General features: G+C 42.3%; 1 protein-coding gene across 1 annotated transcript in view; it reads right to left on the reverse strand.

Annotated features, from left to right (window-relative positions):
- pcdh15b (protocadherin-related 15b) overlaps positions 1-25807 on the reverse strand; it is a 194881-nt gene that overhangs the window by 123631 nt on the left and 45443 nt on the right. Inside the window, exon 9 of the mRNA XM_076298738.1 lies at positions 664-772. Within this exon, the coding sequence (XP_076154853.1) occupies positions 664-772 (109 nt within the window). The remainder of the gene's footprint in view (positions 1-663; positions 773-25807) is intronic.

Below are 25807 nucleotides of genomic sequence, written 5' to 3' on the forward strand. Positions count from 1 at the left end.
TGGGATGTAAACCCAAACCTGAGCATCTGTTCTTGTAAAATAAGAAAACATCATGGCTATTCCATGATATGGATGCAATTACATTACGTAGCCTATTGTTAAAAGTAGAGATTTACGGATCGGGCTAAGTTCCGCTCGGGTCGATGTTTATCGCATATTTTGGGGGGTAAGGTGGGGCGAACTGGATCTTCATAATGGGTTGAGTGGGTGCGGATCATAAAGCGCTCCAGCTCGCTTACATTTCTAATTCCCATTGGAAATAGATGGCAACACTGGTCACAGCCAGTACTAATTCAATGGCGCTGACCACAGCGTTTCATTATTGGGGGTGGGGTTGGGGGCATAACTTTTAACTTTGGGGGACCCCTGAGATGGCACATGTGAGTGTGGTAGCGGTAATCTGGAAGAGCGGAAGTGGTAAGAGACAAAGGGAAGGACAGAAATGCATTGAAAGAGTGACTTGTCATTTAGTAGACGCTTCTCCATAGCAACTTACAGTGAACTTACTACAGACAACAAAGGGTTAAATGCCTTGCAAACTCACACAACCTTGTGGTTTTCCAATTGAAAGCCCAGTTCCCCAACCACGAGACCACCACCACTCCACAAGGAAAGAGGGATAGAGAAGAGGAGAGGGGAGGAGAGGCAGAGACGAGGGCATACCGATGAGGATGGAGTAGAGGATGCCGGGGCGCTGAGATGGAGGCTGGATGTTTCGGTCCTGGTCCACTGCTTGAATGGGTGGGGTCACGTTCACCGGGTTGACTTTACTCTGAGAAGGGGGAGAAAAAGAGTCTGTCACTTCCACAAGCATGCTCTCTCTCTCTCTCTCTCTCTCTCTCTCTCTCTCTCTCTCTCTCTCTTTTTCTCATACATAACAAGTTGCACTTTGAACATCTGTAGATGTTTTTATTTTTATTTACTCATTTATTTTTGTGTGTTGGGGCTTCTGCTTTTTAAATATTTTATTCATTATTGATTGATTGAAGTTGTGTGCTGTTGTGCATAGCAATAAAGTATAAATCAAAATCAAAATATCTCTCTCTCTCTCACACTCTGTCACTTCCACAAATATGCTCTCTCTCTCTCCTCTCTTTCACTTCCACAAGCCAAGTATGCTCTTTCTAGATAGATAGATAGATAGATAGATAGATAGATAGATACTTTATTGATCCCCAGGGGAAATTCAAGGTCTCAGTAGCATACAGACAACACACACACACACATTCACTAACAGCAGAAAAAGTTATTAAAAGTATATAATATAAAAACACAACTAAGCAATAAGGACAGTAGAAGATAAATAATATACTAAATATACTAAAATACAAATTATACTAACTAACACTTAATCTAAATCAATTCTAAAAACAGTATCCACATAGTGGTGATTAATCAATCAATATACTAAAATACAAATTATACTAACTAACACTTAACCCTTAGAACCCTAAGCTGTTTTTAGGGCATTTTCACTACCTTTATTCATAAGGATTTATTCTGGTCATTGTAAGTGCCACACACATATATTGTATATTGTTTTTTTCAGGAGAGTTTAGGCTATTCAGATCTGCCATCATTTCATGTATTAATACTAGCATTGATTTTATTTTTATTTTTAAAGAATTAAAATATAAAAAGTGTATTATAAAAATTCTTATATTTCGACATGTATCTCACCACAGCAAGCTCACAGCTCTACATGCATTTCATCTGTGTGTAGGGCAGACTGTCCTGAATCGGGCAATATAATTGCCATGTTGGAGGGATCCTCTGGGGCTGAGCAATTTACAGAAATATTTGCTGTGTGATTTACGGAAATAAATGCCATTTTTTATTTAGTGATGAAAAATGACTTTTGTGCGCTCCATATCTGTGACACGAACTGATCTGACCTGACTTGACCCGAGGTTGCGTGTTAGCCTGCGTGCCTGTGTGTATGCAGTCATAATAATTCTCAACTCTTTACTGCATTGCCATGAACAAAGTAAAGGCAAAAAAGGTGTTTATTTGTTGAACAAATTGGGATACAATGTGAGCCTTGAATTGGATGCCATGCAGGAATTTGCTAGGATCTCAAAACCGGAATATGAACATGCTTTGCCATAGAGAAACACATGATAGCATTGGATTATAAACATGCTTTGCCACAAGAACAGACAAAAACGTGGGGTAAGTCCAGCTATATGAAGTTATTATTTTGCTGTCACTTCGTCTGTTTTATAACCCAGAAGGATGTACTTGGTATCAAATGATAGCTCTGAGTCTCCTCTTTCATCTGACATGCGTGGCATATCTATGCGATCACGGGTCCGCGAGTAATTCAAACGAGAGTAATGAGTGTGCAGCGTTGGTTTGTGTACATGACGTTATTATTTTGCAGTCACTTCGTCTGATTTTATAAGCCAGAAGGATCGATAAACATGGTACCAATGGATAGCCCTGTGCCCCCTCTTTCATCTGATATGCTTGCCATATCGATGTGATCACGGGTTCGCGAGTAATTCAAACTAGAGTAATGTGTGTGCAGGTGAATGCAGAGAAGTATAGACTGTAAATATGATGCAATTTGATTTAATTTCATGATTTTTTTAAATTTTCATACTTGATCGTACAGACAAGTGTGTAGTCTCGTTGGAAAGCCCCACTTCTGCTCTGTCGCGCAATAAAGGTTTCATCTCGCTGCGATGAACCGTTCTGGAGCAATGTAACAGAGAAGAAAGGGTGTGTTTTTTGACGCACTTTGCGTCAATCGGGTTCTAAGGGTTAATCTAAATCAATTCTAAAAACAGTATCCACATAGCTTGCAATGATTGAGGCAGGGACTGAGTCTGTGATTCTCTGTGCATAGTAAGGTAAGCTAAGGTGCTCTGTGTGAGTGAGTGTCACGGTGATAGTACAGTACAATGGTGATAGTGATCATGGTGATAGTGCAAATGAGTAAGTGCAACAGTGCAAGAATAAGTCTATCTATCTATATATCTATATATATAACTATTTTAAGAAAAGGTATAAGTGTGGCCATAGTTCGGCTGTGGCATGGAGGGAGGGGTTATGCATATGTGCTAATGTGCTAATATAGCACGCAAACAGTGAGGCAGAAAGACAGTGGTAAAAAGTGGCTAGTGGACAGACAGTATCCAAACATGGAGGGGGTGAAGAGGCAGACAGACTATGACAATGGACCTGGGGACAAATTATTTCCTCAGTCTGTCTGTTGTGCAAGACAGTGAGCGAAGTCTCCAGCTGATCAGGCTCTTCTGCTTAACAATAGTGCTGTGGAGTGGGTGACACTCATTGTCCAAGATGTTGATCAGTTTGTTCAGGGTCCTTTTGTCAGATAGTGAAGTGATGCACTCCAGTTCAGCTCCCACTACAGAGCCAGCTTTCCCAGCCTGTCAATTCGCCCAGCATCCTTCTTCTTTGTGCTTCCTCCCCAGCATACCACTGCATAGAAGAGGACGCTGGCAACAACAGACTGGTAGAACATCCTGAGGAGCTTGCTGCACACATTGAAGGACCGCAGCCTCCTCAGGAAGTACAGCCTGCTCTGCCCTTTCTTGTAGAGTGCATCAGTGTTGGCTGACCAGTCCAGTTTATTGTCCAGGTGGAGACCCAGATACTTGTAGGTGCTTACCACCTCCACATTGACCCCATCAATGGGGACTGGTAGCAGAGTGGGCTTAGACCTGCGGAAATCCACCACCATCTCCTTGGTCTTTGAAGTGTTGAGTTGAAGATGATTGAGTTTGCACCATTACACAAAGTCCTCCACCAGGCTCCTGTACTCCTCGTCCTACCCGTTCCTGATACACCCCACAATTGCAGTATCGTCAGTAAACTTCTGCATGTGGCATGACTCAGTGTTGTAGCAGAAGTCAGATGTGTACAGGCTGAACAGGACTGGAGAGAGCACAGTTCCCTGTGGCGCTCCGGTGCTACTGATCACAGTGTCAGAGAGACAGTTTCTCAGTCTGACGAACTGTGGTCGCTTGGTCAGGTAATCTGTAATCCAGGTTACCAGGTGAGCGTCCACACCCATCTGCAAGAGCTTGTCTCCCAGTCTGAGGGGTTGGATGGTGTTAAAAGCACCTCTCTGTCACTTCCACAAGTAAGCGCTCTCTCTCTCTTTCTCTCACTGTCACTTCCACAAATATTCTCTCTCTCTCTCTGTCACTTCCTCAAATATGCTCTCTCTCTGTCACTTCCACAAGTATGCTCTCTCTCTCTCTCTGTCACCCCCAAAAGCACGCTCTCTCTTTCTTTCTGTCTTTCACACAAACACACACAGACACACACACACACACACACACACACACACACACACACACACACACACACACACACACACACAGGCACCCACAATATATGCACAGACACACATAAACTTGTGGCAAGAGAATCCCTTAGTCATTAGTGTCTATTCCTCGGCTCTGGTAAACTTGAGCACCTTTGATTTCCATGGCTCCTTGATGTTGCTGCACCTCTGCAATGTCACAGCCAAACCCATGCAATATTCATGAAAGCCTCGCACTAAACAGACTGCGTTACAAGACCTGTTGTCACATTAGTTTTCAAAACTAAAGTAACAGAGAGTAAACATCAGGCATTATGTGACAACCTGCTTGTGCCGTCTTGAGCGGACGCACGGTGACTGTAGGTATAATGCAGCTTCATTCTGTGGCTCCTCAGAGATTTATGTCATTGTCGAGACAGGAGTTCCACTCCTTGCTGCCTAAAAACCTCAAAGACGAGTGCATCTCCCTCCCTCTTTTTCTTCTCTCTCTCTCTCTCTCTCTCTCTCTCTCTCTCTCTCTCTCTCTTTCTCTCTCTCTCTCTCTCTCTCTCTCTCTTCTTTAGCATGGGTGTGCAAAATCATAAACACATGCAGGAGGCCAGGGCCTGGTAAATAAGAAAGTTCATCTATAATTCAGTCCACCTTTCGGTATCAAAAAAAAAAGCCCTGCAAACACTATAATGACATAGATATTAAAAGACTGGGAAGGGACCCAGCTCTGAGGGAAGGCATCGTACTGTTTGAGTCAGCAGTAGTCAGCACCAACCAGGGAGAGAGCAGTAACAGGGTCCCCCCTCCCCCACTCTCTTCGCCTCTCCATTCACCCCAGGCCTTCGTCTCCTTAATCCTTAATTCCAGACATACGCACCCAGCAGCCGCCATGACGCAGCTTCATATCTGTGTGTGGCTGGGGTGAGTCGAGACGAGAGAGGAAGGAGAGGACTTGACCAAAAAAAAAAAAAAAAAAAACTCTTGATTTGCTTGAGCAGGTGACTGGATGAGACAAGATTGCAACATGCAGAACACAGTGTACGCACATGCACACACACACACATGCACACGCATACACACGTGCTCAACAGGAAGACAGCGCAGTGAATGTTCTAAGCAAATGCATCAGTTTATTTTCCCCCTTGTTGTTGTGGCATTTGCTTTTAATAATTGATGTTACTTTGTCATAAGAGGGCTGCAAATCACGGCGACATCCTTGTATGCACTCGTAAAGAGTTAGCGTGCTTCTGCACCGTGAAAAATTAAGGAACAAATCATCGGCTGGAAATGTGGTTGCTGAAGTGCTAAACATAAGCACTTCCTGGACACCTCGTTTTCCCTCACCCCACCCACTTGCGCGCCAGCATGCACACTGCGAGGATGTTCGCTGTACCAGCTAATGACAACGTGCTCTTTAAAACACATTAAACAGCGAGAGGTACAAAGCATTGACTTTTTCAAAAGCACACCAGAAGTGTGTGTATGTTTATGTGTGTGTTTGTGTGTGTGTGTGTGTGTGTGTGTGCATGTGTGTGAGTGTGTGTGCATGTGTGTGTGTGTTTTCATCCATCTCTGGCTGTTTAGTGGCTGTTACTGTGTGGCATGTACTGTAAATGTGAAACACTTCATACTGAGGCCAGAACACTGTGTCTTCCGATATCATTTCCAGAACATTCTGCAGGCAAAACCTAATACACAATATGCTATAGACCCTTTCAACAAGAAAAACAAAAACAATGCTTGAACGTTGTATTTTGTTCCCAATCTACTTCCGCTTTATTAAGATAACATATGGAACGCTAAAACGGAAGCCTTGTGGAACAACTATGATGCTGATAATGGAACTCACAAATGCATCAGTATGCTTGTGGTTTGTGTGCTGCTAGCACTATTTATGGACCCAGTACACTAAGGGTGACCCGAGTTCGGGCAAATACAGTGCCCCCCACCTCCCCCCAACAACCCCCATGCATTTTTTTGCACCTTATCATGAACTACCCTAGTCATGCTATATACCATTTTAAAGCTGAGAATCTCCAGAATCGATATATGTAAAGCTTTCCATGAATTGACATATATTTCGTGTGTAAAATATAAGTTTATCCCGATATATAACATATCAAATGCCCCCCTCCACCACCCCCCAAATTTGCTGCGTTGATACTTTGTCACTTGTCTGTATGGCCGTACCAATAAGTTAGCCCAGCAAGCTTGGTCTTGAAATTTTCGTAAGAATCCATAGATGTGAAATATTTACATTGTTTTATTGCCAATATATTGAGTAGTTGTACACGCCAGCGCAAACAAAACAGATACATAAGGAAAGAAGCGAAGTGAAAACTTATTTTCCGCGGAAATCCAGGTATTTCGGTTTGACTTCCATTATTGTCGCTGGATTCACGATACTCTGCGTGTTCACGAGGCTCTTCTGATTCCATCGATACCCATTACATGTCTGTAGGACCAATGAGAGTCGAGATAGATGCCATCAAAGCCAATGAGTCACGTAAGCGATGAATCTGACAACCAGTCTTTGAATGGCCATAGAGCTGCGTCTGAACGAGCCAATGAGATGGGACCTAGATGTCCGTGTAGCCAACGAGGAGAGCTTTCTTTAGACATGTGACACATCGTCACATAGACCTCTCCAGAATATATCCCGCCTCCTAACTTCCGTATCCATCCAACTTCCGGGCGTGGATTGTCTATGGGAAATAACATGGCGTTTTGAAAGATCGTACCTGTCAAACTCTGTAGGTGACAAAGTAGAAAAAGCTGCTGGGCAGATTGGCCTACACACTTCTGCCATCTAGATTCCACTGGATTTTTTGATTTTCGGTGCCGTTTAAGTAGTATAGTCTATAGTATACTACTTAAACGGCACCGACAATCAAAAAATCCAGTGGAAACTATATGGCAGAAGTGTGTAGGCCAATCTGCCCACCAGCTTTTTCAACTTCGCTACCTACAGATGTTTTACCGGAATGTTTTTTTTTTTTCTTTTTTTTTTTTTTTTCGCATGCCCAAATTTCTGTCAATGATTCCCGGGACACTGAAAGACCGGGGTACACGAAACTTGGTGGGCATGTAACCCCACATGGATAGCATGGAAACATCGTTTTTCGTTTTGATCTGTGGCCCCCCCGCTGGACTGGACCCCCGAAAGGAGGGTAGGGCAGACACAGTTTTCTGTGAATATCTCGAAAACCGTAGGGTTTAGGAGGACCATTTTTTTTTGTATGTTGATCTCAAGGGGCCATGTCAACCCATTCCATAACCACTCATTTCATGTATAGCGCCACCTAGTTAAACACAAAAAAGTAAAAATGAGGTGTTGTAATTGAAGGTATCTGTGACCTAACATAGTCAAAACTGCACGAAATTGGAAGTGTAGGATCATTATGACACCATCTGTATGCACGCCAAGTTTTGTGGAATTCCGTTCATGGGGGGCCACACAATAAATTAATTTATGTTACTATACACCAACTGGCCTGTAGGTAGCCGGAGACAGTTTTCTGTGAATATCTCGAGAACCGTAGGGCCTAGGAGGTCCACCTTTTTTATGTATGTTGGTCTTAAGGGGGCATGTCAACCCATTCCATTACCACTTATTTCATGTATAGCGCCACCTAGTTAAAAATTAAAAAGCAAAAAATTAGGTGTTTTCATCACAATATCTCTGGCTGACAAGGTCAAAACTGCACGAAATTAAAATGCATGCCAAGTTTTGTGTACTTTCGTTCATGGGGGGCCTTACAATAAAATAATTTATGTGTACATTTAGTGACGTACACCAACAAGGATTCCCGGGACACTGAAAGACCGGGGTACACAAAACTTGGTGGGCATGTACCCCCACATGGATAGCATGGAATCGTCATTTTTCGTTTTGATCTGTAGCCCCCCCGCTGGACTGGACCCCCCGAAAGGAGGGTAGGGCAGACACAGTTCTCTGTGAATATCTTGAGAACTGTAGGGCCTAGGATGACCATTTTTTTCCGTATGTTTGCCTCCAGGGGTCATGTTAACCCATTTCATGTGCACACATGTGCACAAACAGATATACACACACACACACATACATTCACAGTAATCATACGTATGACACATACTCACACAGTAGACATATGTACGCTTGCATGCACAGGCACACACACAAGCACGCACACACACGCACACGCACACGCACACACACACACACACACACACACACACACCCACACACATAACATAAACATAACACAAACAATCAAGAATTTCTCAGAATTATGAACAGGCAAGATGGAGGTGGGGTTGTATAAAATGAATTTTACATGTGAAATCTATGAACTAATCATGTTTTGGTACTTGTTGTCTAGCAGATACCAGTGAGAATTGAGTGTGGATAATGCAATTTAGTGAGACAGTTAGAATCATATAGGCCTTTCAGCGTGATTTCTTTTTCTGGAGAAAATGTGCTGGACTGGGCGGCGGTCATATTTTGTACCGCTCTGCGGTACATCTAGTTTGTATACGTTTTTGGGAATGGTTTTCATATACTTTAGTGGGTCTGAGTCTAACTTCCACCTGTACAATTGTTTCAGTGACAGCGATGAAAACTGGGCCCCACCAAGCAAAAAAACAAGAGCTGAGGATCCTGTGTCTGAGGAAGAGGAGCCGGTGGCTGAGACCAGTGGGACAAGAAGAGGAAAGGGTGCTGCAAGAAGCAGGGGGAGAGGAAGAGGGAGGGGCCAAGGCAGAGGAAGAGGGTGCTCCCGCAGCAGACATTTAATTTTTTAACTTTTATATTTATTTATGTTTCAAATACCTTGGACTCACCCTGGACAATAAACTCAGCTTTGAGCAACACACCACTGACATACAAAAACGCAGTCAACAGAGACTCTATGCCATCCGTAAGCTCAGATCACTTTCTGTTGCCCCCTGTCACCTGCTCCTTCTGTACAAAAGCATAGTCCAGCCCATCCTCCTCTACTGCCTTCCCTGCTTTTTCAACATGCTAACTGCTGCCAACAGAAACAGACTCACGCACATCACTCATACCGCAGCCAAAGCAATAGGCCTCCCCACCCCTAATCTATCAGATCTCAACAGTAAACTCACCAAGAACAGAGCACAGACCATCGCTCATGACCCCACCCACCCCCTCAATCCCTTCTTCATTCTGCTTCCATCAAGACGCAGATACAGGGCTATGGGGTGGAAGCGAGTACGCTTTGGGAAAAGCTTTGTGCCCTCTGCAATAGCAGCACTGAACAACACACAGTGGTGATGGATCACTGTGCCGCCCTCATTCCTCTGTAATGCCAACTGGTGATGGTTTTCCTGTTTGTATCTGTGTAATGTGATGTATATGTGCTGTATATGTGCTGTTGTGATATATGTCAAGTCAAGTCAAGTCAACTTTATTTCTATAGCACATTTAAAAACAACTGAGTTGAACCAAAGTGCTTACAAACAAACATAAAACAATGACAATGGTACAACAACAATAATCACATAACATGGGGGGAAAATAAATAAATAATTGAAATAACAATAAACAAGTTGGTCAAAAATAAAATAAAGAATAAAGAGTGTGTGTGTGTGGGGGGGGGGGGGGGTATTAAGGTAGATTAAAAGCTTGGGAGAAAATGAAAGTCTTTAAGTTAGACTTAAAGCAGTCAATGGTTGGAGAGGACTTAATATGTACAGGTAGACTATTCCAGAGTTGGGGGGCAACAACAGAGAAGGCTCTATCACCCTTAGTTTTAAGGCGTGTTTTGGGGATATAGAGAAGATTCTGAGATGAAGACCTAAGTGATCTTGGAGTGCTGTAAGGAATTAGTAGGTCACCTATGTAACTAGGTGCCAGACCACTGAGGGCTTTGAAGACAAAAAGTAAAATGTTAAACTTAACTCTGTGCTCCACAGGTAACCAGTGCAGCTTAGCCAACACAGGAGTTATATGCTCACGTTTCTTAGAGCCACTTAATAATCTAGCTGCTGCATTTTGAACTAGCTGAAGTCTGTTGAGAGTGGAGTGGGTCAGGCCTGCATATAAGGAATTACAATAATCTAGTCTAGAAGTTATGAAAGCATGTATAAGAGTTTCAATATCGGAGAAGGACAAAAAGGGCTTCAGTTTTGCAATGGTTCTTAACTGGAAAAAGCTGCCTTTGACCACACTATTTACTTGCTTATGAAAATTTAAAGAGGAGTCAAAGAAAACCCCAAGATTCTTTACTTCACTGTGGCAGTTTGCAGAGAGAGGTCCTAGTGCATTTTTCAAGATAGAAACATCGCTTGGAGGGCCAAAAATAATTATATCAGTTTTACTTTCGTTCAGTTGAAGAAAATTTCTTGCCATCCAGGTAAAACTGAGTGTCATCTGCATAGCAGTGATACTGAATGTTATACTTTTTACAAATTGAGCCAAGGGGTAGCATATAAAGAGAGAATAGAAGAGGGCCCAAAATGGAACCCTGAGGAACACCACATTTTATAAGGGCAGAGTAAGAGGAGAAATTGCCTAAACTAACTGAAAATGATCTATCACTAAGATAAGAAGAGAACCATTGCAAAACAGAACCCTGGAGACCAACTTCATCCTCCAAGCGTTTTAATAGGATGTTATGGTCAATGGTGTCAAATGCTGCACTCAGATCAAGAAGCACCAGAGGGCACAAGATCCAGAATCAACTGCTAAGAGAATGTCGTTTTTTGGACTTTAAGCAAGGCCGATTCAGTGCTGTGCAGAGATCTAAAACCTGATTGGAATTTATCACATATATTGAACTCACTCAGATAAGAAGAAACCTGAGAGAGGACAACCTTTTCTAGTATCTTTGACAGAAAAGGTAATTTAGAAATAGGCCTATAATTCTTCAGGTCACTGGGCTCAAGGTTAGGTTTCTTAAGTAAAGGTTGCACAATTGCACGTTTAAAACCTGAGGGGACCACTCCATTGGTTAGTGAGTGATTAATTATGGCCAATACAAGAGGGCAGATGATGGTAAAAACTTCTTTAAAAAGGCGTGCAGGTAAAACATCTAAGTGGCAGGATGTAGATTTCATATGGGAGACCACCTCAGAAAGCTGGGAGGAAGATATAGCCTGAAACTGTTGGAGGCAGCCAGGTGAAAGTTCTATCATATGTGCTGTATATGTGCTGTTAACATCTATGTGGGTGGGGTATGTGGTAACAGGGTGGTGGGTGAAGAACCGTAACTGTGTGTATCTATGTATTTCATGTCTGTGAGGCTTGTATTGTATGGTAGGTGAAAACAAATTTCCTATGTAAGGACAAATAAACTAACTAACTAACATATTTATAATATTTACTATTGTTTTACCTTTGTTTCATTTTATAATACAAATGTTCACTGCATTACCTTGTTTGTCCTTTTTTCACGGAAATCTCAAAGGCGTAGGAGCAAAAGTAAGAGTTTCAGGTCAGATAATGCTTCTCTGGATTCATGGCACAGCCACTGCAAAGCACTCCAGGTACAAGCAACATGACACAGAGTGTAACCTTTAATTTGACACCAAGATCATGGTTCTACATAAAGGGGTTCTTGTATAGGAAGTTTTTTTGTCAGTATGTGTTTTGGGTAACCAAAGGTCCTTTTGGAGTCTCCAAAGCAAAACGCATGTGTATGCCCACACAAATATGGGTCCCACACAGTCATACTTCATCCTATAGGGATCTACGTTGAGATACAAATTCACAAGACCTGGTAGTGGGCCTCAGTGGTGTTTTCAAGACAATACAAGTGACCAAGAGGGCAGAATGTGGTCATTTCTCGAGATGTACATAACCGCCTATAAGAAAAACTATCATTCTACCCTTTGCCACTCTCTGATAGTTCATCACACAGTCAATCTATTGGTACCAAAAAATTCTACAAGGCCTTAGCTTTCCAAAGAGGTCAGGCACTTGATTATAAGTCAAAGTATGTGGCAACAGGGCCATTGTAAGTAGGCGGTGTGCAATTTCGAGGAAAAACTCAAAATAGGGGGGTAAATGCTATTTAACAGGTCCACATAAGGACTCCCCAAACAATAACAGAAGCAGAACATTCAATACCACTTTGAGGACGGTATTGGGTTCACTTGTTTGTTCAGTGGACTGTCCGGTAAAAATGCCCCATGGCTCGGGAGAGATTGGGATGTTCAAGAAATACCTCAGAGCAGAGCATGTTTATCATTTGAAAGAGTTTGATAAATAAGGCAGTGTCTGGCAGTTCTGTATTTGTTTACAGTCCCGTCCAAGCAGTCTAAAGAGATGAATATAATTCACTGAAACCTACAGTAGACTAGTCATTTCACCAATAAACAATTTAAAAAAAATTGTCATTTCACATACATTTCTACTTTTAAGTAGGGACAAGCAACAATAGACTGTATCTCAAGAGATAACAATCAGAAAAGTTCAAAGTGTTTGCAGTCAGTATAGATAAGAAAACCCAATAATTACTTTTTTGAATGCACAAAAAGCTTTCTTTCAGCTACAAAAACAAAAGTATTTTTCACTGTTTGTGTGTGTTTGCATGACTGAATGATGGATGAGACATAAGTGAGCAATTGATCAAAATCACACTACATTATAGGCAACAACGTAAGCTATACTGTTGATGGTACAAGATAAAATGAACATGAAGAAACAAATACTAAATCATAATTATAGAAATATTGAGTAAAGTCATGAGTAATGAGTCAGTGATGAGTAAAAACTATGTTATCACTCGTGCAGAAAACACTCATCAGTTAAGCTTTTATTATGATTAACTCTTTAGGTCTATATTCATGTGTGACTGGCCATTTATATTTTTTATAACCTTTTACGACCTTAATTTAACCAGGTTAGTCTCACTGAGATAAATAATCTATTTTTCACCTGGCCAAGAATGGCAACAGTAAAACACATCATCAGTAGGGCAAAAATAAGCTCTCTCACGACAGCGTAAACCCAGCTCACAATCCCTGTTAGTGGGTGAACAATCAAACACTTGGTGATATGAACAGTGATATGAAGAGCAGACAAAAAGTAACATCGCTATCAACACTTGGCCGCTACAAGCCAATTACAGTATAATTCACTAATGAACCAATTAGCACAACTTTGTAATGAATACTGTAAAACAAATATAATTGTGCACAGTCACTGTGCATCGATCAATGGGTAGATAATCTATTTCAAAAAGGGCTAAACGATTAAGTCACTGATGACTTAGTCAGGTTAAAATAGGCAAATGTGTTAGTTTAATCACAGAAGTGATAAATGGCTAAAGCTATCCAAAGTTAATATACAGTAAAGATCAGTCAGAGAGGAAGTCGGCACAGAAGGGCTTATGGCTAATTTAGCCACAAAGGGTGACCACCACAGGCTCAACAACCCTAACAGATATCTTATCCACAAAAGTCGACAGAAGAATTCAGCACTGACCAGCCGAGATCGAAAAAGGCTAATGCTTTAGCGACAGAGGAATTCTGCACTGACTAGCCGAGGTTGAAAAAGGCTAATGTTTTAGCGACAGAGGAATTCTGCACTGTCTAGCCGAGGTTGAAAAAGGCTAATGCTTTAGCGACAGAGGAATTCTGCACTGACTGGCCAAGGTCAGAGCCCGTTCACTCCCTATTAGAGCTCGTTCACTACGGAGAGCCGGATCACTCCCTATTAACTTTATTGTACCTGCAATCTGTTGCAGTTCCGCTAGGGGCGATCACGAATAAGTGCAAAAACAATGGGGGTCTATGGAGCTAGACGGCTAAATTTGTCTCTTTCACCTGGTTGTCGTTGAGAAATTGAAGATTTGATTGTGGTTTCTGAAGGCTCAATATGGATTATAGGTCAAAAGTTGAATGAACGAGTAGTCACGTCCTTTCGATTTCTTACAGGTTGGGTCGTTGTTGCCCACAACACAATAGCTTTATGCTAATGAATGACGTCATTGACACATTTGAAAGGCTTTTAAGAACAAATAAGTGACTCAAAAAGATATAATACTCAGCGGTTTGTATTTTCTCTGCCCCCTCTTTTGACTGCAACATTCGAATTTCTGGGCAAAAAATTATATCCCGAGAAAAGTGGATTTGAGGGGTACAGCTCCATAGGCCTCCATTCATTCTGCACTAGTGAGCGCCCTCATGTGGAACCAGAAAAGGAACTGCAACCAGTTCAGAAACTGGAAGTTTCCCGAGAGTGGCGGTTCTCCCCTTATTAGACATTCTCTGCCAAGGTCGAAAAAGGCTAATGCCAGAGCCCGTTTACAGAGAGCCGGATCACTCCCTATTAACTCCATTGTACCTGCAATCTGTAGTAGTTCCGCTAGGGGCGATCACGAATAAGTGCAAAAACAATGGGGGTCTATAGAGCTAGACGGCTAAATGTGTCTCTTTCACCTGGTTGTCGTTGAAAAATTGAAGATTTGATTGTGGTTTCTGAAGGCTCAATATGGATTATAGGTCAAAAGTTGAATGAACGAGTACTTACGTCCTTTCGATTTCTTACAGGTTGGGTCGTTGTTGCCCACAACACACTAGCTTTCTGCTAATGAATGACGTCATTGACACATTTGAAAGGCTTTTTAGAACAAATAAGTGACTCAAAAAATATAATACTCAGCGGTCTGTATTTTCTCTGCACCAGGGGCGCAGGAGGCACGGGGGACGTGGGGGATGTGTCCCACGCAGTGCTGAAGAGACAGCCGTCGTCCCCCTCACTTTTGATAAGGAAAAAAAACCTTATATACGCTAAATAAATAATAACCTATAGGGTTTGCGCTAACTATGTAAAACTCCCCATTAACAGCATCACATCACTAACCACAGCCATCTACAGTACTGTAAGACTGCACAATCTCATATTCACTCTGTTGGATATCTGAAGCCAGTTTGTCTACTAACAACCATCATTAGAGATGCTTTTCGTTTGGAGCGGCATACTGGTAGGCCATCAAAAGCATAACATTTTCGGTTTGGTTTGGGATCTAATTTACTTTTGGACTGTTTGATTATATTGCTAAATGTTGGGACTGATGGGCACTGAACTCTGGGAGATATTTGATGGTTCACTGTATGAATGCAGTTGAAAAAGTGTCGGGATTTCCACCGCTGTTTATTGCGAGACAAGGCAGCCATTCATTGAATAGGGGTTGTGCTGTAATAGAAACCTTTTTGCGTAGCCAATTAGCCTAAATTGAGTTATTGTTTAATTATGCATGATTTAGTAGACTACTTTTTATTAAATTCGTAGGCTGGAATGCCTTGAGTCACGCAACAATTAAATGTAGTAGGCTTCAGCCTCTGGCAATTAGCTCGAAAGGGGCGGCAAGACAATGAGCTTGAGAATGTGTGTTGGAGACCCATGGTAGGAAAACGGCTTTATTAATCCAACCAACAATATAATAAAATATTAAGAAGAGGTGTTATTTCATTGACTTAAATCGAAGCAATGTCTTCTAGTGCTGGTGGACTGATGGCAATTGCTGGTATAGTATAGGCAAATATGGGAACCTGCCTTTATTTGTCCGGCCAGGGCTCGAATTACGTGGGAGCCAGAGGGAGCCGAGCTCCCATAGAGTGACAACTGGCTCCCATGGAAGCAACAAAGTCAAAAACCTGAGGGGGTCTCTCATATCTGAAGGTGTCTGGCATTGTAATTTAATCTTAAACAACCGCTCATTATCCATCCCTGTGCGATCTCTTACCATTAAAGACGTTAAATTAAAATATAGGCTACTACGGGACGTAGACCTACACTACGCTCTTGAACGCAGCATGACACTTCACCACTACACCACTAGACTATATGAGCAAACCGTATCGATTTGACAGCACTCGCAATTCTGAAGAAGTCACCCTGCTTTGATGTGAGTGTTTTGTCTATTTGCATAGGCGTTCATTGGGCTAGCCTACGTGGTTTGATACATGCTGAAAAGTCCTGTTTGCTGTTGAACTTGCGCTTTACCTATTTTATGTTGATTGACAAAGCCATACATTATGGCCCATAATGCAGCCTACAATGATTGTGTTGTCTGATGATCTAGCTATCCTCTGCCATTCAGAGCTCCGGAAAGTTCCCAGCTATTTTGAAACACCTGTTAGCAATCTCTGATGTCGGAATATTCAATTGGCTACCCGACAATATCTCAGTGCAAACTCCAAAATTGTTCGTCTATTAATTTTCCACGGTTCAACACATTAGCCTACTACAACATAGTTTGGCTGGCTTTATTCATTTCTGCCAGTTTTCCCCTGTGTATAAGTTACACTACATGCATTATTGTGTTGAGGATAGCCTATCTGAGACGGTGGTCTGGTTTAAATGAGTTACGTTGTGAAATTGAGAATGGCACAGACTAAATTGTTTAGTCTATTTCTTTGTATTGTGAAATTGAAATGAGATATGGACTATTATAATCAATAATATGTTGAAATTAATTAAAAGTAATCAATTTCTATGAAAAATCTATGTCTTTTGTATGCGTGTGTCAAGGTAAAGCCTAGGCCTACCGTGTGCATATACTGTAGGCCTACTGCGCAAAAGCGCCACTTGCGCCTAGGCTATTTCATTGTATCGCCTTGTTAGGCTATACGCGGGGTGTGTCAACCTTTTATGAGATAGAGAGACCCCCTTAAAGACAAAAAGATAATTCGAGCCCTGTGTCCGGCTATAAATAGAATCAATCCCGGGCATAATTTGAGGATTTATGGTAGCCTATCTTCTGCTCAACATGACATTAGCTGTTATGTTTATTGATAACAAACTCAAGTAGCCTACTGAACTATAAAATACAAGTATATAGGCCTACCCAAAGTTTTTGTTCTAAGACATTTATTTCAAACATAATTTCAAGACACAAATTGGATACTTCAGTTACCTTGGTGCATAAATCCCAGAGAGTAGGCGACCACACCCCAGAGTGATGGGCCTTTCTTACGCGTTCAGTGTGGGGTATAAACAAGCTGAGAATTTAGCGGTGTCATGTATGGCTGTCACAGACATGGGGAGCTCTTTGAAGCTTGGGATAATGTGGTACAGTTACTACAGTAACAGTATTTTATTATTTTTTTCAATTTTATAAATGCTTTGTTTAAATGCTGTTGGAACAAATAGTTGATTATAAAGGCAACTTTCTGTTGCATTTTCTGTGTGTTCTAGACTGGTAACTTGTTAAGCCATTATGTTCTAACATTGCATAAATATTAACTGCAGACACATAGTGGAGAGTTGATTTGGTTTATACCAGACAATTTAGGTACTGTAGGCCTAACTAGGCTATTTGATCATGTAGTCTATGTTTGGATCATAGGCATGATGATTCATTCATGGCTTCATAAAATATATACATCATGTTGCTTTTAGAGTATTCTACCATTGGCCCAAGTAGTGTAAAATAAATCTAAAAAAATTTGTAGAATTGCACATAGCACATAGCAAGAAGCTGGTCTGAGGGCAGATCTGGCATTGTGCTCATCTCACAGTTTTGACAGTTTTAATCAAACAATATTTTGAAAACAATCAATGGTATTATCTTAATATTCTGGCAAGTTTAAAATATGATGGTCGAAAGTAGGCCAGAGGTGGCGATCCGATATCTGGAAATCTGATTTCACTATGGGTTTGTGTTCACAATTTGGTCCCCCTCACTTTCAAAATATCTCCTGCGCCCCTGCTCTGCACCCTCTTTCGCATGCAACATTCAAATTTCTGGGCAAAAGATTATATTTAGAGAAAAGTGGATTTGAGGGGTACAGCTCCATAGACCTCCATTCATTCTGCACTTATTCGTGAGCGTCCTCATGTGGAACCAGAAGAGGAACTGCAACCAGTTCGGAAACCGGAAGTTTCCCGAGAGTGGCGGTTCTCCCCTTATTAGACATTCTCTGCTAATGCTTTAGCGACAGAGGAATTCTGCACTGACTAGCTGAAGCTAAACACGGCTAACGGGTTAGGCAACAAAAGAATTCAGCACTGACTAGCCCATGCCGAACAAGGCTAACAGTTTAGCGAGAGGGGAATTCAGCACTAACTAGCCTAGGCCAAACAAGGCTAACAGTTTAGCGAGAGGGGAATTCAGCACTAACTAGCCTAGGCCAAACAAGGCTAACAGTTTGTTTAGCACCCACACTCTGGCACCTCTCTCCCAACCCTTTGCATCTCCTCTGGCTCGGAGAAGCAGCTGCAGAGAACAGCTAAGTGTCGGCCTCTGGCAGAGATTTATCTCCCTAGCACTGCAAAGTAATCCCCCATCCCCTGCAATTACAATGCCAGGGACCGCTGTAAATCAAAGGGGGCCGCGGTGGGCCCCGCGCAGAGGAGATTAGCCATGATACCCTTTCAATCAGCCATTATCTATGGGGTTACTATGGCAGCACACTCGCCAGAGAGTACACTAATGCCGGCTAATGTCGAATAATGCAGAGGAGGCAACAATGGAGTGTGCGTGGTCATATGTTAGCAGAAAATCGTGAGATTAAGGCACCCAGCTTGCATGGTTTTGGGGGACGCGCTCATGCATATCTGCGGATATGAAAATGGCTCCAAGGAAATGACACCATTAGTGGCTCTGTCTGCTGAAAGCATAATTTAACAAATCTCCCATAAGGTAGATCTGATGTCGCCTCAGAGTACCAGTTTCGGGCACTGTTTTTTTGTGATGGCATTCACTTTGTGGCAGCGGCTTTGGCAGTGCAGCTAAATTTAGCCGTCAGCTAGGCGAGGGAATACACAACGTGTCACAAGGGTGATTCCTCTGCGCCGGCAGACGCTTGATGAATATGTACGAGGTGGGGATCATGAAGCACTCATTCAAGGTGAAAGAGAGAGTGTGATAAGAGAGAGAGAGAAAGAGAGAGATAGAGCATGACAGAGAGAGAGAGAGAGAGAGAGAGAGAGAGAGAATGAGAGAGAGAAATGGCCACTGAGGATCTTTTATTGCCCTAATTAATGAATATGATTTTAGGAGGGCAACACTGAGAGGTGTGTGAAATGACTGTGATCTCGCCGTCCTCCCTACTTCAGCTCAATAAGACGTCAAGATAGCATATGAATAACTTCTACAGCTTCTGACACACACACACACAGACACACACACACACACACACACACACACACACACACACACACTCCATTCACTTAATACAATCATTTTCTTTGGATACAAGTGATTCAATAATGTTTTAGCCTTTGATAGTATCGCCATCAACCACACCTATTTATGACACTACAATATGACCCTACGGTACTAACCCTTTCATATTATGACTCGCAGCAGTCGTGATATGAGAAGGTCACTATTACTCATATTGTGTGTTGCACTTAGAATACAGATGCGATACAATGACATACTACAGGAAAAGAAATGTGTATATTTTACATCTCAATTTTTTTTGTTGTTATTTAGCTTACTTTACATTCCAAAGTTGCTGACATTATGGCAAAAATATCCACTGCATCAGTGCTTTCTCTCTTTTAAAACTCAAACCAAAACCTTGGTTTATGGTTTGCGTCCTAGGCTACTGTTCAAAGTCATCCTAAAATGACTTTCCCAACTTTTTTCAATATTGTTTTTGGCCATGTCATTCTAGACTTGTTTGCTGCGTTTGGAGAGATCTTTCAAAAGTCCTATCCCTGATACCTGATGGCAGGAAGCAGAGCTGTCAGTTCAGATGCGGCTCATCAAAACTGCAGACGGACTATCTGGGAGTAAAGTCGGGTTTACAGGGACTCCTACTGTGCTGGGAGTTGTACACCGAGAGAGTAGAGGGGTCGAGGGAAAGAGAGAGAGAGAGAGAGAGAGAGATGGAAGAGAAGCAGGGAGAAAGAGAGAGTGAGATAGAGAGAGGGAGAGAGAGAATGGTAGAGAAAGGGAGAGAGGACAGACTGAGAACGAAAGAGAGGGTGAGATAGGGTGAGGGAAAGAAGAAAAGACTTACAGAAGGAAAGGAACGATACAAAGAGCAGAAACATGCAGAAGAACGATAGAGGAGAGAGAGAGAGAGAGAGAGAGAGAGAGAAAGAGCGATGGAGGCAGAAAAGGGGGAGGAGGAGGAGGCTGACGTGAGTGTGTAAGTGGGTCAGGATGTGAGCGTGTTTTCTGGCTGGCAGTTTCTCCAAAATGTGAGCGCTCGGAGAGGTTAGCCAAACGACAGGGGGCAAAGTGGCAATCTGCTAGGAAGAGGCTGCATGCTTAAAATGCCAGCAGCTGAAGGGGAAATATAAGCAGGAGAAAAAAAGAACGATATGGGCCGTCGGGATTCTAAGTGGAATTCATACTTTTACATGAGACCACCCTACAGGCTCTGGGTACATCTTACACACAGACACACAGACACACACACACACACACACACACACACACACACATACACACACATACGTTGTAACTTCCTACTCTATCAAGCTGTGCAGGCTTTACACTAACTGCTTATCTTGTATGTCCAACAGGCTTGTTGGGATTGCACGGCCGGAGGGCAGTTCAGAGGTTAAGAGAGGATGCAGCAGCAGGTAGTTTAGATTTGAGCGGTGATCAAGAGCCAGAACTCTGGAGGAAGGAATCCAATGGATGTCTGAATGTTTACTATTGCAAAAGAGCATCGGTCATATGGTGTCTTTGCTGTTTTATTGCACTACTTAACTATTTACATACAATTAACAGTTAAACCCCTTACATACAGTATGTTATATTCCAATGGAGAGAGTGGGAAAGACTCTTCATATGTCTTGCTGAGAGCTGTAATAGTATAGTATAGCATAGTATAGTATAATATACTGTATATCAATAGTATAGTATAGTATAGTATACAGTATAGATATAGTTTAGTATGTTATAGTATGATAGTATGGTATAGTATAGTTTAGCATAGTACAGTATGTTATAGTATGATAGTATGGTATAGTATAGTTTAGCATAGTACAGTATAGTATAGCATAGTACAGTATTAATATAGTATAGTAAGACATATGATGTAAATGGTGTAATGAGTATTGCTATCATGTGACTAATACTGTATCTATCTTCATCAAATTAGTTTTATTACTACCCACTGACAAAGACCCGCTGTCTTCTGATCTGAGTGTCAACATACCGAATTATGTCCATTCCACATGAAAAATAAAAACAAGAATATGCCCACAAGAGTCATTTAGGTGGTACAGTAGGTGATGAATCACTGCTATTCCTCAGATAAGGTGGATGATGTGCAGACACATCTCCAAAAGGAATCAGCAACATTGTTCAGAATCTATACTACGCTACTTCTATCAAACGACTTTCTGTCAACAAGAGCGCCATCAACAGCTTTCTTTAAAAAAATAAACAAAAATAAAACTCCAACTCTATCTGATGAGCCTATTTGACCAAGGCACAGATGACAAATGTACAAATAAAGTACAAAAACAGGAAACGGCAGAATAGAAACTGACACGAAATCCTCTGAGCCCTTCCTAAACTCCTCCATCACTGTGGCCTTGACTGGCCTGGGATCCTGAAAGCCACTTGAGTGTGGTGTGCTTGCACGCAATGTCTCTATGAGAACAGGATCACCCATCAGCCTTGAAAAACCTTTCACAGAGCGCCTCGTTTTTCCCCCTGTTATCTCACCGGGACACCTCTCACATCAAGTGTCTCACCTTACGGAGATGAGGCTGTTTGTCGTTTCGCGAGGAACTCCGATAACAAAAGGTACTCAGGAGTGTGCAGGCATCGACGTTAAGACTCATGGCTTTTCAAAGACTCCGCCAGTCTGATGTGTCTCGTTTCACCTCTCGCTAACTCTCTCACTCACTCAGTCACTCTGGCTGTCTTTCTCGCCCTCGTCTCTCTGAAAGGTCATCGTTTATCATCGGCTGTGCATCTGGACTGAGGAACACGGATGAGAGGGGAACAAAACAGAAAAAAATCACTGCAATCTGCATCTGCAATGCAGGAAATGGGGATAATGGAAATTGTATGAATATAGCGAATGTTTTGAGAGGAGAGAGAGCGAGAGAGACGGATAAAGAGAGTCTCTAAGTATAACAACAATGCAGAGTTGTGTAAAGTAGCCTATGCCACCAGCTTGTTGTCAGCCTAACGTTTATAACAGCAGTAGTAGTCCCAAACAGAGAAATTACTGAATCAACAAGATGACACTCAAAAAATCCTTGAATGTTGAATATGTGCAACTTCTTTCTGCTGCAAAATGAATGCTGAGAAATTCTAAGTAAAGGGTTCTGTTAAGACTTAATAGAAAACCCAAGATGGCCAGAGGGATCCATGCCTGATTAAGGCCAGATTTTTAAAAGTCAGTAATGAATCTGCAGTGCAGAAGGTCGTCTTAGGACACTGTTGCACATTAAGCCGAATGATTAAAATAGATGGATAGATTGCCATTGATAGATATTTGTCAAATTGTCTTGGAATTGGAATTCATACTTCTTCTACTTACACTTCAAAACCATCTATAATTCTTAATAAACTCACCAACACGCATATTTAGAAGCATACCTTGACCTGATTCTAAGCCCACGCAACTGAACCGAGTGAGCGATACTGTGTGAAGACACACTGTTTTTTGTGACTGATGAAATTATGAGGCAATCACATAGATAAAGGAACAAGCAGAGGCAGAAAGAGGAGCCAAGCCTAAAATACAGAGAGTGACCTTCAAAGCCAGGATATTTCCGTGTAGTGCCGCATGAAAACAGGCGGAAATGTTTCAAGGCGCAGAAAAAATATGCTTTTCTCGCCACCTCCGAGCCCTGCCGATTTCAAGGCGCTTTCCCCTGGTGTGCCGACCCATCTCCCATCGGAATTAGCAATGCTTTCAATTGAATCGGAGCGGCCACTCACTGAAAAAGAACAGGGAGTGGGGGAGGGAAGGTGCTTCGGCTGTAAGTGTAAAACTAATTACCTGTGAATTATCCAATTTGTGATTCCATCATTTTCATGCTTGTCTTGCCACGGCCGTTTACATCTCTCCAGCTCTTGATGGGGTGGAGGGGGAGGGGGGGTGTCCGGGGGGGGGGGGGGGGTTGGGCGCTTGGGGGTGGCTATATGTAATACCACAGCAAGCATTTACCACTCTCGACAAAAATCAATAGCAGAGGAAGGGAGCCCTGACTTGTTATCTTCATCTGAGAGAATTATGAAGGCGTGAAACAAGAGAGAAGTGAATTGACATGGGACTGCCCGCATGTGCCTGTGTCCCATCTCGAAAACATGTTGATTGGCGCTTTGATTGAGATCGAAAGCGATTAACAATGGCTATAGCTGAAAGCTGTAGCTGCTCATTCTCTAAAGTCTCTCTCTCTCTCTCTCTCTCTCTCTCTCTCTCTCAGAAACTTGACTGTAATATATTAGAGAGATCAAGAGGAGGACATTGGGAGATTTCCAACAGTTCAACTTGGAAAAAAATACAAAACTCACCCATGTTCGGACCTGACCCGCGGCCATTTTTTGATCCCTCCTCATCTCTCTCTCTCTCTCTCTCTCTCTCTCTCTCTCTGTCTCTCTCTCTCCTACTCACTTCATGTCTCTCTTCTCCTACTCACTTTCTGTCTCTCTCTGAATAAAACAGCAAAAAGCCCCAAAAACATTCTTATAAAAAGAAAGTCTTGCACATCCACACAGTGAAGACCACATTCAAACTTGTAGGAATGTACTGAAATGCATACCGGCAATTTATTTCCTCCATGTTTGCATCACTGTGAGATGTACTGTAGAGATGTAGAGATGCAGCTCTAGCAAACATCAATCCCATCAATCTGTACATTCAGCAGTTCAACTTGGAAAAAATACAAAACAAACTAATACAAAACACTAACAACTTGCACATAACCACTTGAATAAGAACAGAATAACCCAAAACAGAAACAAGGGGATGTTCAATGCCAGAGGTTGTTCTTGCATCAGGAAAATGCTTCCACGCTGGTGACATACCATCACAGGCACCAGACCGCACCAGTAAACAGCAGACAGTGACATAGAACAACATGTAGTCCATCATCTAAACCAGTGGTTCTTAACTGGTCTGGCTTTGGGACCCACAATTTCCCATGTTCATGAAGTCACGACCCATATATATTTTATAGCGTTCAAGACAACAGATTTGGTGAGCTACATGCTAAGAAAGGTGAAGTGCCTGTAGGCCTATTTGTTTGGAACATGCTGTTTGGCATTACATTTGTGAAGTCTCCAACTCCTGATGTCACCTTAAAGTACTTGACAGGTCTGTCTTTGACAGGTGTGCTTTATTATGAGGCATTTTTACTCATGTTCCAGCAATTGTGAACATCGCACACTGTGGATTCTGCACCATTTCGTCTCAATTTAAGTCTATTTGAAATGGGCGATTTCTTCTTTTTTTTAACCACAAGCTCCGCGACCCACCCAGAATGGTTCCGCGACCCACTTTTGGGTCCCGACCCACCAGTTAAGAACCACTGATCTAAACACACTGACTCATTGACATTCATAGCTCAATGGACCTCTTTACAACAGAGTGTGAAAGAACAGCATGACCAAAACAAATGTTTGTCATTCCTGAGCCAAGAGGTCATCCTGAGAACCAGAATGCTGGAAACATTACATACCTGGAAACATTCCTCGCCACTATAATGATAAAACAAGACTGTGTCCTTCCTCTTCGATTAGGATGGAAGCCAAAGCCAACTTTGGCAGGTTCACTGGAACAATCGCAGACAATCACATTTCAGGGGCACAGATATAAATGGGCTCTCTTGTCTCCGCAGCTTTCCTGGGGTTTCCCTTTGTAGTTGCTTCAATCACCACAGCCGCATTGAGGCATTCCAAGTCTAGACGCTTTGATCTTCCATATTTAATGTGCAACTATATCCATCGGTTAGTCATCATCACCCCCCCACCACTACCACCACCACCACCACCAAAACCACCCTACCCCACCCTACACACACACACACACACAAAAGCCAAAGAAACAATGTTAAATTGCTTTAAGGATGCACAACTGCAATAAAAAAGGGTTGGTCCCAGGAGGGTTCAAGTAGGGGAGAGTTTAAAAAAAAAAACATTTTTGTTTTGTCGAGAAAGTGGTGTAAAACACTCCATGAACTTCAAGGAAAGCAATGCTGCCTAAGCGTCAAGGCCAGTGTTAGTGAGCAGGCTCTACACGGAGAAGACCAGAAATGCACAAAAATGCACAGAAACACAAAATCGGGAGGTTCGGCCGCTTAGAGGAGGCCGGTCTCAGGGGGCAGTCAACAATCTCTCAAGACTGCGCCGCTGCCATCAAACACAATCTGTTTCCTGTAAGCTGACAACCCCTATTTTTCTATCATTGACTTAACAGCCTGAAAGAGAATTGCCATCATGTGTCTGCGGCTCACAGTCACCAGACGCTGGACAGGAAAGCAATGACAGTGCTCCAGAGGCACAACGATTGTGTGTGTGTGGGAGATTTTTTTCTTTTTTTCTGTACACATGGTAGCTGGATGTGACAAAAGGGAAGCGGTGACAGGCATTACGAAAATTTGTGTTCAGATGCTGAGTTAATGGGTTGCCGTAGGAG

This window comes from Alosa pseudoharengus, unplaced genomic scaffold (assembly GCF_046254945.1).
Source record: "Alosa pseudoharengus isolate Yale_2024_CS ecotype anadromous, Long Island Sound unplaced genomic scaffold, YU_APseudo_1.1 YU_APseudo_1.1_scf_21, whole genome shotgun sequence".
In the NCBI taxonomy this organism is placed as follows: domain Eukaryota; kingdom Metazoa; phylum Chordata; class Actinopteri; order Clupeiformes; family Clupeidae; genus Alosa; species Alosa pseudoharengus.